Source organism: Myotis daubentonii, chromosome 3 (assembly GCF_963259705.1).
Source record: "Myotis daubentonii chromosome 3, mMyoDau2.1, whole genome shotgun sequence".
In the NCBI taxonomy this organism is placed as follows: domain Eukaryota; kingdom Metazoa; phylum Chordata; class Mammalia; order Chiroptera; family Vespertilionidae; genus Myotis; species Myotis daubentonii.
This window is the reverse complement of record NC_081842.1, coordinates 115,265,227-115,279,968: the sequence shown is the minus strand read 5'-3', so window position 1 is coordinate 115,279,968 and position 14,742 is coordinate 115,265,227. Positions and strand designations below refer to the sequence as shown.

General features: G+C 41.8%; 2 protein-coding genes across 11 annotated transcripts in view; both read left to right on the top strand.

Moving 5' to 3' along the window:
• The window catches only part of U2SURP (U2 snRNP associated SURP domain containing), an 88,386-nt gene that overhangs the window by 13,400 nt on the left and 60,244 nt on the right, over positions 1 to 14,742 (top strand). For 8 of the 10 annotated variants that reach the window (XM_059688232.1, XM_059688230.1, XM_059688229.1 and 5 more), the window contains 2 exons: positions 7,997 to 8,041; positions 9,329 to 9,460. In XM_059688232.1, coding sequence (XP_059544215.1) covers positions 7,997 to 8,041; positions 9,329 to 9,460 — 177 coding nt within the window. Of the gene's footprint in view, positions 1 to 7,996; positions 8,042 to 8,176; positions 8,235 to 9,328; positions 9,461 to 14,742 lie in introns of those variants that run through there. The other 2 variants (XM_059688235.1, XM_059688231.1) reach the window with 2 other exon arrangements.
• LOC132230588 (TCF3 fusion partner-like) lies at positions 11,242 to 13,445 on the top strand. The gene has a single exon (XM_059688254.1). The coding sequence runs from the start codon at positions 12,965 to 12,967 to the stop codon at positions 13,364 to 13,366; it is 402 nt and encodes a 133-aa protein (XP_059544237.1). The 5' UTR covers positions 11,242 to 12,964; the 3' UTR covers positions 13,367 to 13,445.

Sequence of the window (14,742 nt, the reverse complement as noted above, 5' to 3'; positions counted from 1 at the left end):
GTGGGGTTTTGGTGCTCACTGAGTCTGCCCCCTGAGTGTGTCCCTTATGGATCTGCGGAGTTATAATTGGATGATCCCACTCTGACCACTGGGTACACTGGCTCTTGGATCTAAGGAGGTGCTAATCTAGCCTCTGCCTGAGGCTACCCTGCAGAAGCCAGCTGTAAAGCAATGCAAGTTGCCCTGGGTCCTTGGGCAGCTGCAGTTTGTTAAGTAATTTTCAGATTACTAAGGGCCAGACCTTTCATATGCAAAAGCCTCCGTGCATGGCTTGGGTGGGGCGGAGCCCCAGGGGATCAAGTGGAGGGGCAGGCGGAGTGAGCAGTATGGCTGCTCTCAGCCCTGTCCTCAGAGGCCCCGGCAATTGCTGCGTGTGCGTCCGAGAGAAAGCTGCCCTCGAGTTCCAACCGATGCCAGACAGTCCCATTTCTCCCGTATGAGTCTGGGTCCCCAGAGACTCTCCCGGAACTGGAGCTCAGAGCTGGAGACTCCCTCCCGATTGAAAAGGACAATCGTGACCTCAGCAGCCAGCCCACTCCGCGTGCACCTCTGCACCTTTGTATTTTACTTCTGCACCGCACCTCCTCTGAGTCTCGGTATGCTTGTCTCTTTCCTTCTAGTTGTAGAATTTCCACTCAGCCAGCCTTCCTGTGGTTCTGGATGATGTCCGTTCCATCTTTTAGTTGTATTTTTGAAGTGGTTTTGTGAGGCAGCAATCTCTGGTGTTTACCTATGCCGCCATCTTGGTTTTTCCGGTTTTAGTTTTTGCCCATTGATTATGATGGTTTGTCATATATGGCTTTTATTATGTTGAGGTATGATCCTTCTATTCCTACCTTGCTGAGGGTTTTTATCAAGAAAGGGTGTTGGATTTTGTCAAATGCTTTTTCTGCATCAATTGATATGACCATGTGATTCTTTTCTCACAATTTGTTTATGTGATGTATCACATTTATTGATTTGTGGATGTTGTACCATCCTTACATCCCTGGGATAAAACCTACTTGGTCATGGTGAATGATCTTTCTGATGTACTGCTGGATCCGATTTGCTAGGATTTTGTTGAGGATTTTGGCATTTATGTTCATGAGGGTTATTGGCCTGTAATTCTCTTTCATTGTGTTGTCTTTATCTGGTTTTGGTATTAGGGTGATGCTGGCTTCATAGAATGAGCTTGGAAGTGTTCCTTCTTCTTGAATTTTTTGGAATAGTCTGAGGAGGATAGGTTTTAATTCTTCCTTGAATGTTTGCTAAAACTCCCCTGTGAAGCCGTCTGGCCCCGGGCTTTTGTTTGCTGGAAGCTTTTTGATTACGGCTTCAATTTTTTCCATACTTACTGGTCTATTGAGGTTTTTAGATTCTTCCTGATTGAGTTTTGGAAGGTTGTATTTTTCTAGGAATATTTCCATTTCTTCCAGGTTGTCTAATTTGTTGTAGTAGAGTTGTTCATAGTATTTTTTAACAACCCTTTATATTTCTGTGGGGTCTGTTGTTATTTCTCCTTTTTCATTTTTGATTTTGTTTTTTTGCGTCCTTTTTCTTTGTTTCTTAGTGCACCTGGCTAGAGGTTCATCAATCTTGTTTATCCTTTCAAAGAACCAGCTCTTGGTTTTGTTGATCTTTTGTATTGTTTTTGTATTGTAGAGCTATGAACTTCCCTCTCAAGACTGCTTTTGCTGTGTCCCATAGGTTTTTGATTGTTGTGCTTTCATTGCCGTTTGTTGACATGATGTTTTTTATTTCTTCTTTGATCTCTCTGGTAACCCAGTCATTGTTTAATAGCATGCTATTTAGTCTCCATGTGTTTGATTTTTTTGGGTTTTTTTTATTGTAGTTGATTTGCAGTTTTATGCCATTGTGATCTGAGAAGATGCTTGGTTTGATTTCTATCTTCTTGAATTTGAAGAGACTTTGTGACCCAATATATGGTCTATCTTTGAAAATGACCCATGTGCACTTGAGAATAATGTATATTCTGTGGCTTTGGGGGGAAATGTTCTGAAGATGTCAATTCCATCTGATCTAGTGAGTCATTTAGGATTGATGTTTCTTTGCTGATTTTTTTTTTTTTTAGAGGATTTGTCCAATGGTACTAGTGGGGTGTTAAAGTCCCCTACTATGATTGTATTGCTTTCAATCTCTCCCTTGATCTCCTCCAGAAGTTTTCTTATATACTTGGGTGCTCCTATATTGGGTGCGTATATGTTTACCAGAGTTATTTCTTCTTGTTGGATTGCCCCTTTTAGTATTATGAAGTGGCCTTCCTTATCTCTTTTTATGTCCTTCACTTTGAGATCTAATTTGTCAGATATAAGTATTGCTACCCCAGCTTTTTTTTCGTTTCCAATCGCCTGAAAAACCTATTTCCATCCCTTCACCATCAGCCTGTGTGTGTCTTTTTTTCTGAGGTGGGTTTCCTCTAGACAGCAGATGGATGGGTCATGTTTTCTTATGCCCTCAGTTACGCTGTCTTTTGATTGGGGCATTTAATCCATTTACACTTAAAGTTATTATTGATAGATACTTGTTTGTCGCCATTTTTATTCTTTACCCCCGTGTTCCTTCTTTGTTTCTTATTTTATTATTTTTACAGCAGACCCTTTAGCATTTCTTACATTGCTGGTTTGTTGGTAATAAACTCCCGAAGTCCTTTTTTGTCTGTGAAGCTCTTGATTTCACCCTCAATTTTGATTGATAGCCTTGCTGGGAACAGTATTCTTGGATTTAGACCCTTCCTTTGCATGACTTTGTATATTTAATTCCATTCCCTTCTTGCCTGATGTGTTTCTGTTGAGAAACCCATTGCTAGTCTGATGGGGGATCCTTTGTAAGTAACTTTCTGTCTCTCTCTGGCCACTTTTAAGATTCTTGCTTTGTCGTTGGTGTTTGCCAATTTAATTATAATGTGCCTTGGTGTCGGTCTTTTGGGGTTCATCTTGTTTGGGACTGTGTGAGCTTCTTCGATTTGTGTGAGTTTTGTCTTCCATATATCAGGGAAGTTTTCTGTCATTTTTTCAAACAGGTTTTCTATTCCTTGCTCAGTTTCCTCTTCTTCTGGCACCCCTATTATGCGGATGTTGTTTCGTTTCGTGTTGTCCCAAAGTTCTCTTAGGTTCTCCTCTTGCTTTTTAATTTTTTTTTCTAGAAGTTGCTCTGCTTGGGTATTTTTTCCTACCTTGTCTTCTAGCTCACTGATGCGGTCCTCTGCTTCTTCTAGTCTACTGTTGATGCTTTCTATTGAATTCTTTATAGCAGTGATGTCATTTTTCATTTCTTCTTGGCTCTTCTTCATTTCCTCTTGGTTCTTACACATATTGTTGAATTTGTCTTCCATTCTTTTCATCCACCTTATGACCATTTCTCTGAATTCTTTCTCTGACAGTTTGCTTGCCTTCATTGTCTCCATTTTGTTTACTTCCTTTTCTAGTGATGGATATTTTTCTTTCATATGCGGGCTGTTTCTTTGTCTCCCATGATCTCTCTTCTCTAGGTGTTTGGTTATGTAGTTCTCTTTCTGCTGCGTTGATTTAAAGGCACAAAATACAACACAACAAGGCACAACACACAAGGTACTGAACACAAATGTATTCACGAAACTAATATCCCCAAATAAAGGTGACCACCATATCAAAGATTATTAGGGGATAAATTGAAAAAGAAAAAGAGAAAAAGAAAAAAAAGGAGTGCAGAAATGAAATTGGGAAAAGGAAAAAAAAGTAAGAGATAAAAGAAAGATAGTGAAATAGAAGAGGGGAAGAAACTATTTATATGGGGAGAAGACTCCAGTAGATAATCCCAACTAATTCCAGCAACATATCCATGGAGATGAATGCAAACTACAAACAACAACTAATATCAAGCGAGGTGAGGGAAAACAGAGGCATAAAATTAACCAGGAAAAAAAAATCCATAGGAAAAAAAAAAAAGCAAAACAATCTCACAAACAAGCATTAAAAAAACCCCAATATACTCAGCAATCAAGCAAACAACAAGAAAACGACAGAGAGAAAAAAAAACTTTCGATAGTGAAGAGAGAGAAGAGAGAGGTGTATATGGATTTAGAGCAGGAGATTGGTAATTCGATATATAAGTAGGGTGAAATTTTAACAGGAGGTAAAAAATAAGGAATAGGGAAAATCTAAATCAGGGATAGGGTTAGAGAAACAGGACAACAGAAGGGGAAAAGTGAGGAAGAAAGTTTTGGCATAAAGGTAAAGTTGAGGTAGAGTAAAAGGATGCTAAAGGAAAGATGAAAATAGAATGTAGAACACTAATCCAAAAATATTAACCTTAACAAGGCATGACCCAACGGGAACAATGCATGAATGTACTCACCGCACCGATAACCCCAATACAGTGGGGCCTTGACTTACGAGTTTAATTCGTTCTGTGACGGAGCTCGTAACTCAAATTACTCATATGTCAAATCATAAAGTGAATGAGTGAGACACGTGATGCTGGGCTGATGTTGTGGTGTTCACTTTGACGTTCACTGTGCCAACTAGCAGTGGGGTATCTGAAGCTGGCTGGTAACCTGAATTTTGGCTTGCAACTCAAAGCCAAAAATTCGGCCGAGAGACGGCTCGTATCTCGAAAAACTCTTTAGTCGGGACACTCGTAAGTCAAGGCCCCACTGTGTAAGCAACCACCTGAGAAAAGATAATTAGGGGAGAGAAAAGAGAGCACAAATTATATCTAAGAGATAGAAAAAAAGATGGGAAAGAAAAGAAAAAGGAGGATATATATTTATGGAGAAAACACCACAGAGCCAATAGATAAACCAAATATATACAAATATACAAACACCAAACACTCAGTAAAGAGGGTGGGGGCAGAATATGTAGAGGCTGAGCTGATATACAGGAAATAAGCTAAAGAATTGGATAAATATTGGGAGGACCTCAATTCAGTATAGAGGAAGTAGGAAAGGGATGAATGGATAAGCAGAGAAAGAAGGGGAACAAAATAATATATTTACAAAAAAATTGATTTAAAAATGGTATAAAAATAGAAAATAGCAAGTAAAAATAAAATAAAATTGAATGATGAAAAAATAATTTGAAAAGAAGTAGAAAATTAAGCAACAAAACAGGAAAGCAAAGAAAAAAGCAACAAAAAAAGGAAAACAAAAAAAAGCAAAAAGAAAAGCCAACGAAATAATAATAAAAAAATAAAAATGGGAAATTGAAATGTCGATCCTTTGGCTGACTTAAGATCCCAGTTTTCTGGAATGTCTGTGATTTTTTTTTTTTTCTGTTTCTGGGACTGAAGGCCAGACCCTGTTAACTCCCAGGGACTAATCAGATTATTTTAATCCTTCATCTCATTCAGGGTGGAATCTGGGTGTGGCTGTATTCCTTGCCTGGGGGCTGGAGGGAGGGGTTAACTTTAGGAGAAAATGGCTGCCCAGGTCCTGGGCTTGGGCGTGACTCAGCCCTCAACTTGCTGCCACCTCTCCTGGACCCCCTTCTCTCCCCAGCCTCTCCCCAGATTCTACTTGTCTGCACCTTCTCCCACTCCTCAACACGGGAGAGTGTCTGTATCCAAAATGTCCTATGAACAGGGTTCAGTGAAAATAAACAAACGCTGGCCGCAGAAACGGGGAAGACTGAGTCTCTGGGAGCTCCTCTCTTACCAGCACTGCATGGCCTGGTCAGCGCTTCAGGGTGCCCCCTCTGGGCTCAGTCTTTTGTAATTATGGTACCCAGATCTCAAATCCCCCGGTGCCAATAGTCCTTCGGATCTCCTTTCCTCCTTCAGAGGCTGTGCCTGTCCCAAGGGATGCGGTTGGGTGCCACGCAGTTTCCCTTTGACCCCGTGGGCTCAGAGATCTGGCAAACTTTCCTGCCCAGAACCCTGGTTTTTACCTTTCCAGGGGAACTCTGCCTTTCCCGCCTGCAAACTATCTCACCAGCTGAGTCTGCTTCGTCAATTCGTGGTGGATATTATTCGTTTCAGCTGCTCATTCTATTTGCTCCAGGACAAGCCTTGGGACACGTCTGCCTATTCCGCAGCCATCTTGTCTCGTAGAGTACCAGGTGGCACAGAACAGTAGTCTGGAGGGCAGCAGCAGGAAGACTAAGATGGGAAGTTGGGGGAACTTTAAAATTATTTTTGGCAATCCCCTTTGCCCCCTTGCGAAGATTTCCCTTTGGGATTTTGAGCTGTTGAATGAAATTGTATTAGAAATGTGAATACATTTGGGTATATTGGACATTTTCTTAATGAGTTTTCTCATGCAAGAAGAATTGGATGAGTCTTTTCAAAAGGTGACTTGAATGACTGAGTCCTTCTGTAAAGTTTGTGTTTTCACACAGGCTGTATACATTTTCTTTAGTTGGTTTCTAGGTGTTTTATATTTTTGTTACTATTATGATTAGGATGTTATTTTTATTACTTAGCAGATTAATAAATACGGCTATATTGGAAGGCAGTTGATTTTTTCCCCCAGACCATTCAGTCTTTTGACTGAACATTTTTCTTTTCTAAGAGGAATTAATTTATTTTCTTGGATTTTCTCACTGTCTGCAAATGGGCACATTTCAAATTGTTTTTGAAGGTGTGTTTCGCAGAGTTAATTTAAATATAAAAAAATTTCTTCTTCCATACCATCTTGCTGTTTAAGAAAGGTTAGCTGGGAGAAGAAAGTAAATGCGGATCACAGTAAAAGTTGGGAAAAGAAAAACAATGGATAGAAAGAACAGAGGTAGCCCTAACCGGTTTGGCTCAGTGGATAGAGCATCGGCCTGTAGACTGAAGGGTCTCAGGTTCGATTCCGGTCAAGGGCATGTACCTTGGTTGCGGGCACATCCCCAGTAGGGGGTTGTGCAGGAGGCAGTTGATTGATGTTTCTCTCTCATCGATGTTTCTAACTCCCTATCCCACTCCCTTCCTCTCTGTAAAACCAATAAAATATATTTTTAAAAAAAGAAAAGAAAGAAAAAGAGGTAGGAAGTATCTCCATGCTTGGTTGTTTTGGGCTGAATTTGACTAGGACCCAGTAAAGTAGAGTTCAGAGGAATAAACTGATTCAGTATGAAAATATGACCTGCTATTCTTAGCCTTATGTTTAGACAAGATAAAGTAGTACTGTGTGGATCCACATGAATTTTATTTAGTCTTGCAGCTTGGCTTCTTTGTCTTTAGTAGTACAAAACCAATAAAATGTCTGCTGTATGTAAACAATAGATTAAGGGGTAAAAAGATAAAATTTTGAGAGTTGACATTGTTGGCACGTGCCATGACTTAAAGACTACTTGTGCAATAGTCAGCAACAGTGGCATGCCAAAGTTGAAGCAGCCCCCTTAAAACAAGTTGCAGGGCCCTGGCCAGGTACTTAGTTGGTTAGAGCATCATCCCTATATGCCAAGATTGTGGGTTCGATCCCCGGTCAGAGCACATACAAGAAATGACTAGTGAATGCATAAATGAGTGGAATAACAAAGATCTCTCTCTCTCTCTCTCTCTCTCTCTCTCTCTCTCTCTCTCTCTCTCTGTCTCTCATCCATCAGTCAATCAATAAAGAATTTTAAAAAGTTGCAAATGGAGGCCCAGTGGGGATTTGATAATAGGATTTTGTTTTTCTTGAAATTTTTTCTGCAGAATTTGTACCTTTTGCTATATATCAAGAGTTTAATGTGTATTTTCTTGCTATTAGACTCTGCTATATGACTTTTGGGTGGTTGGAGAAAGGAGGAGAGGTTTTTTTTGCTGTGTAGTAAGTTGCTGCTAGGTCAGTGTTACAGCCGTGATGTATCATTTGTATCATATTTTGGGCAATACACATTCTGAATTTTAAAGAATGGACTTGCGCATTTATTTTGGATCACAACTTTTTCATGTTAGAGAGTGCCCTTTGGTTTTATTAGTTGAGAAGAAATTGCTACAAGTTTGGAAAAATTAAGTCTGAAAAATTGAGTATGAGAAACACTTGTTTTGTTAGTATAGTAAGACATTTTCTGATCATTTAATATTGACTTACTTTTCATACTTGCAGACAAGATCATCAGATGTTCATTCATCTGGATCTTCAGATGCACATGTGAGTATAAAAGGCAATCTTTGTGTGTTTTTTTAAAAATTTAATTTCACTTTGTGTATATCCCTACCCTTATGATTTTACTTGATAAGTACAATTATAATGTATGTGCCTATTTGTTTTTATTTTATTTGTTAGGTGTCCTTCTCTTTTGGTTCTGTTCAGATAAGTTGGAACAGAACATGTTAGAAACCCAGTATGTATATTTCCTTTTTTAAAATTGTGCTTATAAAATTCTATGCATACATAAAGGTGTATACTTGTACGTTAACTATGGCATTGCACTATACACACTCATTCTTTTCTCATTGCACAATATACCTATTGAAATCCCTGTAAGTTAACAGGCATAGCGCTAATCTAGTTTTTCTAATGGCATCATAATGTTCCACAGGAAGAGGTACAATTACTTATTATGGCATTTTTCTGTTGATGGGCATATACTTTTTGTTGAAAGGGTTTTGGCATTTTGTATAGTACTGCAATGAACATTCTTTACATGTTATTAACAGCAGTACGCAAAGTATGGTCTTCAGACCCCTGAGAGTCAATGAGAATCTTTCAGGGGGTCTGTGAGTTCAAAACTATTTTATAATAGCACTAAAACATTACTTGCCTTTTTCACTGTGTTGACATTTGCACTTATGGTGAAAAAAACAATTGATGAGTAAAATGTTGGCACCTGAGCACGAATCAAGGCAGTGTTTCCAAAATGTATTAGAAGTCATTGTATTATTTCTCAAAGGCATAGAAAAATATGCTAGTTTCTCTTACGACTGTTCTTGATGAAGCAGTAAAATTATTATTAGATTTTGTCCTTTTATATGAGTCTTTTTAATGTCATATATGATGAAGTGGAGAGTACCAATAAGGTAGTTCAACTTACTAAAGAGTAATGTTTGTCTTGAAAGAAAAGTAATTGTGGGGTTTTTTAAATTGAGAAATAAAACTGGCTTTTTTTTTTCCATGGAATACCATTTTTATTTGAAGGAGCAACTGAGAAAGTATGGTTGGGTGTTTGGCAGATATTGTCTTGAAAATGAAAGAACTGAACCTGTTACTTCAAAGTAAATAGCTGTTTGTTACTGATAAAAAATTTGAGCCTTCATTGAAAACTTTCCCCATAACTAAGGACCTTTCTGATGAAATTAGTGGTGATATTAAGGGATGAGTGATTTGATAGTGTATAATTAAATTTGTCAATATTTGGACAATGGGGTTATTTCTAGTTTTCAACACTACATATGTGTTGAAACAGATGACAAAACTTACTTTCCTTTTCCTATAAAGATGGATGCATCTGGACCCTCAGAAAGTGATATGCCAAGTCGAGCACGACCTAAGAGCCCAAGAAAACATAATTATAGGAATGAAAGTGCCCGTGAAAGCCTTTGTGATTCTCCTCACCAGAATACTTCAAAAGTAAGTTGTTGATAAAGATAATAAAGTATAGTTGATGATTTTTTTTTCTTGATTTCAGAGAGGAAGGTAGAGGGAGAGAGAGAGAGAACCATTAACAGGCTGCCTCCTGCACGCCCCCCATCAGGGGTCGAGCCCACAACCCCGGCATGTGCCCCTGACTGGAATCAAACCCGGGATCGTTCAGGCCACAGGCCTACGCTCTATCCACTGAGCCAAACCAGCCAGGGCTAATTAATGATTTTAATCTGTTCTTTAATTTGGTGCTTGTATATCTTGGTTTTGTACTTGTTTCATCTTATAATATTTGAAAATAGCATTTTTTGTTGTATTTGGGTTAATGATAAACTTAAGTTCATCCAAAGAAGTGTTTTTTAGTTATAAGTGAGGTATGTTTTATTTAAAATTTTCTTTTAAAAATCAACGAGTGTTTTGGATATAAAATGGTTAAAATGGTCACATTTATTATCTCTCCCTCCCAACCCCCATTTATACCACACATTTACTGAACCAAGTGCAAATGCTAGTCACATACACAGATGTTTAAAACATAGATAGCTCTTGCTCTCAGCGAGCTTATAGTCTTTTCCTGGGAAGTAGACAGACAGGTGCTATTCACACTGGATAGTGCATTGTCCAGGGCAATATGAGAACCCAGAGAAGGAGCTTCCTTACTGCATGTGTCTGAAAAGTGCTCTTTTTTTCTGTTTTAAATGTTTTCTTGTGATTAAATGTGGAAAACATAATAAAGAAGATAATCAGCACCAGCCAGTATTAACATTGATAACACTTAAAAAATTTTCCATGAATATTTCTCAGCATAAAAATACTTTTACTTTCCTGAGATCCATTTACAGGAACACATTTAGAAATATTCTGTCTTTAGTTCTGATTTTTCTAACTTTCGCAAAATAAAAAATTTTAATGGATGATTGCATTTCTTTGCGTGAATAGTCCTTAATTACCTTAACCATTTCCATTTTGGGTTTAGCTCTTAGGCTATAAATAAAAATTGAGCCCAAATATTTTGCTTTATAAAATTATGTATTTCATTGAATTTATATGTGATTTTACAATTTGTTTAAACTTTTTAAGTTGAAACCAAAGATGTTGACTGAATGATGGCAAAACATTTTTATTCCTATTGCAGAGAAAAAATTATTTTGAATCTGTTCTGAAATCCAATATTGACTTTTGGGTTATAAGCTGCTTTATTTTTTTTTTTTAAAGGAATTTAATGTACCTTTAAAATAGTTTGTAGTAATATTACTCTTTCATTTTGCATATTGCAAGGGCAAGCCTTTTTAACTGGGATTGATAAAGTCTAATTTTGCAGTTGGTTAACTTCTCATTTTAGTAGGTGCTAGAGAAACCTTCAGATTTAATGGCAGATTAATATTTTCAGTTATAAACATTTGTCTTAAGTTATGAATCATAAGCTAACATTCAAATTAATAACTGAACAACTAAAGGTCTATAATTTATTCAAACCATATTTCAGAAGGAAATACTATTTTCTCACATTCAAAAGTAATTGATGAATGTTTACTTGTGCAGGAACCTGAAATACTGTTTATGATATATTCCCAGCAAAGAAAATGAAATTATGTTCATAAATATTACTATTGTTGATGAGGTGCTTTCAGGTGTCCCTCCGTAGATGAGTGGAGAAAAATTAATAGTACATATAAACAAGGGAATATTACTCATCCATAAAAAAGAATGAAATTTTATCATTTGTGACAGTGTGGATGAACCTAGAGCTGTGGTCGGCAAACTGCGGCTCGCGAGCCACAGTGTGCTGACCACTGACCTAGAGGATATTATGCTAAGCTAAATAAGTCAGTCAGAGAAAGACAAATACCATATGCACTTATATGTGAAATCTAAAGAACAGAATAAATTAATAAGCAAAATTAAAATAGACTCATAGGTAACAGAACAGACTGATGCTTGTCAGAGGGGAGGAAGGTTTAACTGGGTGAAAAAGGTGAAGTGGTTTAGAACAGTGGTTGGCAAACTGCAGCTCGCGAGCCTCATGCAGCTCTTTGGCCCCTTGAGTGTGGCTCTTCCACAAAATACTGACTTCTGTGCATGGGCCATGAAGTTTCAATCGCACTGTACATGCGCGCCCGCACGTGGTATTTTGTGGAAGAGCCACACTCAAGGGGCCAAAGAGCCGCATGTGGCTCACGAGCCGCAGTTTGCCGACCACTGGTTTAGAAGTACAAATTGGTAGTTAAAATATAATAATGGGAATGTAAAGTACAGCATAGGAAATATAGTCAATAATCTGTAATAATCCTATCTAATAATAGACAAACATGGTAATTAACCGTACCTCTGATATGCTTCCCATGGGCTAATTAGGGCGATATGCAAATTAACTGCCAAGAAAGATGGTGGTTAACCGCCAACAAAGATGGCGGTTAATTTGCATACGTAGGCACAATGATGGGAGGCGAAAGGGGAAGGACGGAAGAAGCCACCTGCCGGTGTCGGAACCTAGGTGGCAGCCAAGAGCCGGAGAACTGGGCCACCTTTGTGATCGGAGAAGCCAGGCTGCCTTTACCGGCCCTGGGCCAGTAATCGGAGAAGCCGGGTGGGGCAGGGAAGAGGGGATGTCCGCCTCTTGCCTGTCCCCGCCGGGCTTCTCAGATAACTGATCACCAGTGATCGGAGAACACCCAGAGGCGGGGCCAGAGGCCAGGCTGCATCCCTGCCTGGGGATGCGATCTGGTCCCGGGGTGACACAGCCAGGCCCCAGAAGGAGACCCAGGGGCCGGGCCTGTGTCGCCACTGGGGCACATGATCCGGTGCCTAGGCAGTGGCGCATCCCCAGCCCCAGAAGGAGACCCAGGGGCCTCCCAAGCGGAGAGTCTCCATGGTCAGACTGCGCAGTGTCGGGACAGGAATAATGATGGAGGTGACTCAGATGCCTGGCCAGTGGCGTTAGACTAGCAAGCAGGGCCTTTCAGCGGGGACTCGTGGAGCGAGGAAAGTGAGCGGGAAATAGAGAACTACAACTCCCAGGAGGCTTAGCGGCCGTGGCCTGTGTGCCTGGCCATGAAATCGGATGGGGCGAGTCGTTTTGCACTTTAAGAGGCTTGCAAGGTTGGAAGTTCTGCTGGGAGCCAGGGAGAAATGGAGTTGGAGCAGAGAGAGGGGTCCATGGCAGCTGTGGGCTTTGAGGAGTTCTCAGCATCTCCCTGCTCGGAGTTGGCGCTGCCTCCGCTGTTCGGTGGTCACATCCTGGAAAGCGAGCTTAAGACCGAAGTGGAGTTTGTGTCTGGGGGTCTGGGCACCTCCAGCCTCCAAGAGCGAGACGAAGAGGAGGAGGCAGCCCAAGGCCAGCGACCATGGTGCCAAGTGGAACTCAATCACAGGAAGTACCAGGTGCTGGGTCAGTGATGCAGGGAGATCGAGCTGGTCAACGAGCGGGTCCTGAACAGGCTCCATCAGATATAGAGAATAACACGGAGACTCCAGCAGGAGCGGAGGTTCCTCATGAGGGTGCTGGACTCCTACAGCGATGACTCCTGGGCCAGCCAGTTCACCATCTTACTGGAGGACGAGGGCAGCCAGGGCACAGATGCCCCCACCCTAGGCAATGCCGAGAACGAGCCTCCGGAGAAAGAGGGGCTGTCCCTGCCCAGGAGGGCACCAGCGCCTGCAGAAGGCAGCAGCCCGGCCCCTGGTGAGGGGCCCAACGGTTGGAAGAGGCGGCGAGTGCCACGGGAAGGGTGCCGGGCGAGAGTCCCGCTGACTCCGGAGCTGGCCCCCATGCAGATAAAGGTGGAGGAAGACTTTGGCTTCAAAGTGGTCAAGGCTCTGGACTCAAGTTGGGTTTCTCGGGAGCCAGACAAGCTGCTGCCCTACCCCACCCTAGCCAGCTCCCCCTTTGACTGACCCCCCAATAAACGGACCCCATGCTCTCCTCGGCAAAAAAAAAAAAAAAAAAAAAAAAAGCTTATAGAGGCATGCTTATAGGATCAAATAGTATAAATATAGATGTAACAGGACAATAAAGAGAACCTGGCTACGATGATCACCTGAACGTTGCCGCTGTGTCATTCCTTCTTCGCCAACTCCGTCCACACCTTTGGGAACCTCTGGACCTGCTGGGGCTGGACCCCAACATTCCTCTTCTTATAAGGACTTCAGTGAGATGGGCTAAGAGTCACACTGAAACTGCCTCAATTTAATGTAATCCCCTCTTTAAAGATCTTATCTCCATATGCAGGTACATTCTGATGTTCTGGGGATTAGGATTTTAACATACATTTTGTTGATTACCCAAATCAGCCCTTAACAACCAGCATGTTTCAGAAAGTAGATTCCTACAGGGTTATTTACCAAACATTCAGAAGTATTTTTAAAAGAGCTAAGCCCCTCACCCACCGCGCGGGCCCCTCCCGGCAAAGAGCGAAGGCCTGGGTTCTGGGCGCCGGAGGAAAACTGGTGCCAGCAGCCAGGGGAAGGGGCCCCCAAGGGGGCCCCAGATTGCGAGAGGGCACAGGCCGGGCTGAGGGACCCACCTGAGTGCACAAATTTTTGTGCACCGGGCCTCTAGTAAAAGTGTAATATGCTAATCAGATTGGATGTCCTTACTGATGAAGTCAGGGCTTCGAGGGAATCCCAGGTCCCGGGTGCCTACCAGCAGCTGGAGGGAAGCCCGGGTCCAGGGTTCCAGATGCCAGAGGGAAGCCGGTGCTGGCAGCAGGAGGAAGGAAGGCCTACTGTTGCACAAATTTTGTGCATTGGGCCTCTACTACTGTAATAATGATGTATGGTGTTAGGTGGGTACTAAAAATATTGGGGGAGGGGAACACTTTGTAAAGTACCTCAAACTAATCTTTATATATAAACTAGGGGCCCGGTGCACGAAATTCGTGCACTGGGTGTGTGTGTGGGGAGGGGAGTGTCCCTCAGCCCAGCCTGCCCCCTCTCACATACTGGGAGCCCTCAGGCATTGACCCCCATCACCCTCCAATCACAGGATCAGCCCCTTGCCCAGGCCTGATGCCTTGGCCAGAGGCGTAGACCCCCATCACCCTCCGATCGCCTGATCGGCCCCTTGCCCAGGTCTGATGCCTCGGCCAGAGGCGTAGACCCCCATCACCCTCCGATCGCCTGATCGGCCCCTTGCCCAGGCCTGACGCCTCCGCCAGAGGTGTCAGGCTTGGACAGGGGACCCCCATCTTCCCCTGATCACTGGCTCTGGCCCCCGCCCAGGCCTGAGGCCTCTGGCCCAGGAATCATGCCTGGGCAGGGGACCCCCGTCT

Coding starts and splice junctions, on each gene's coding strand:
- LOC132230588 (XM_059688254.1), top strand. CDS start 12,965: ATGAGGGTGCTGGACTCCTACAGCGATGACTCCTGGGCCAGCCAGTTC.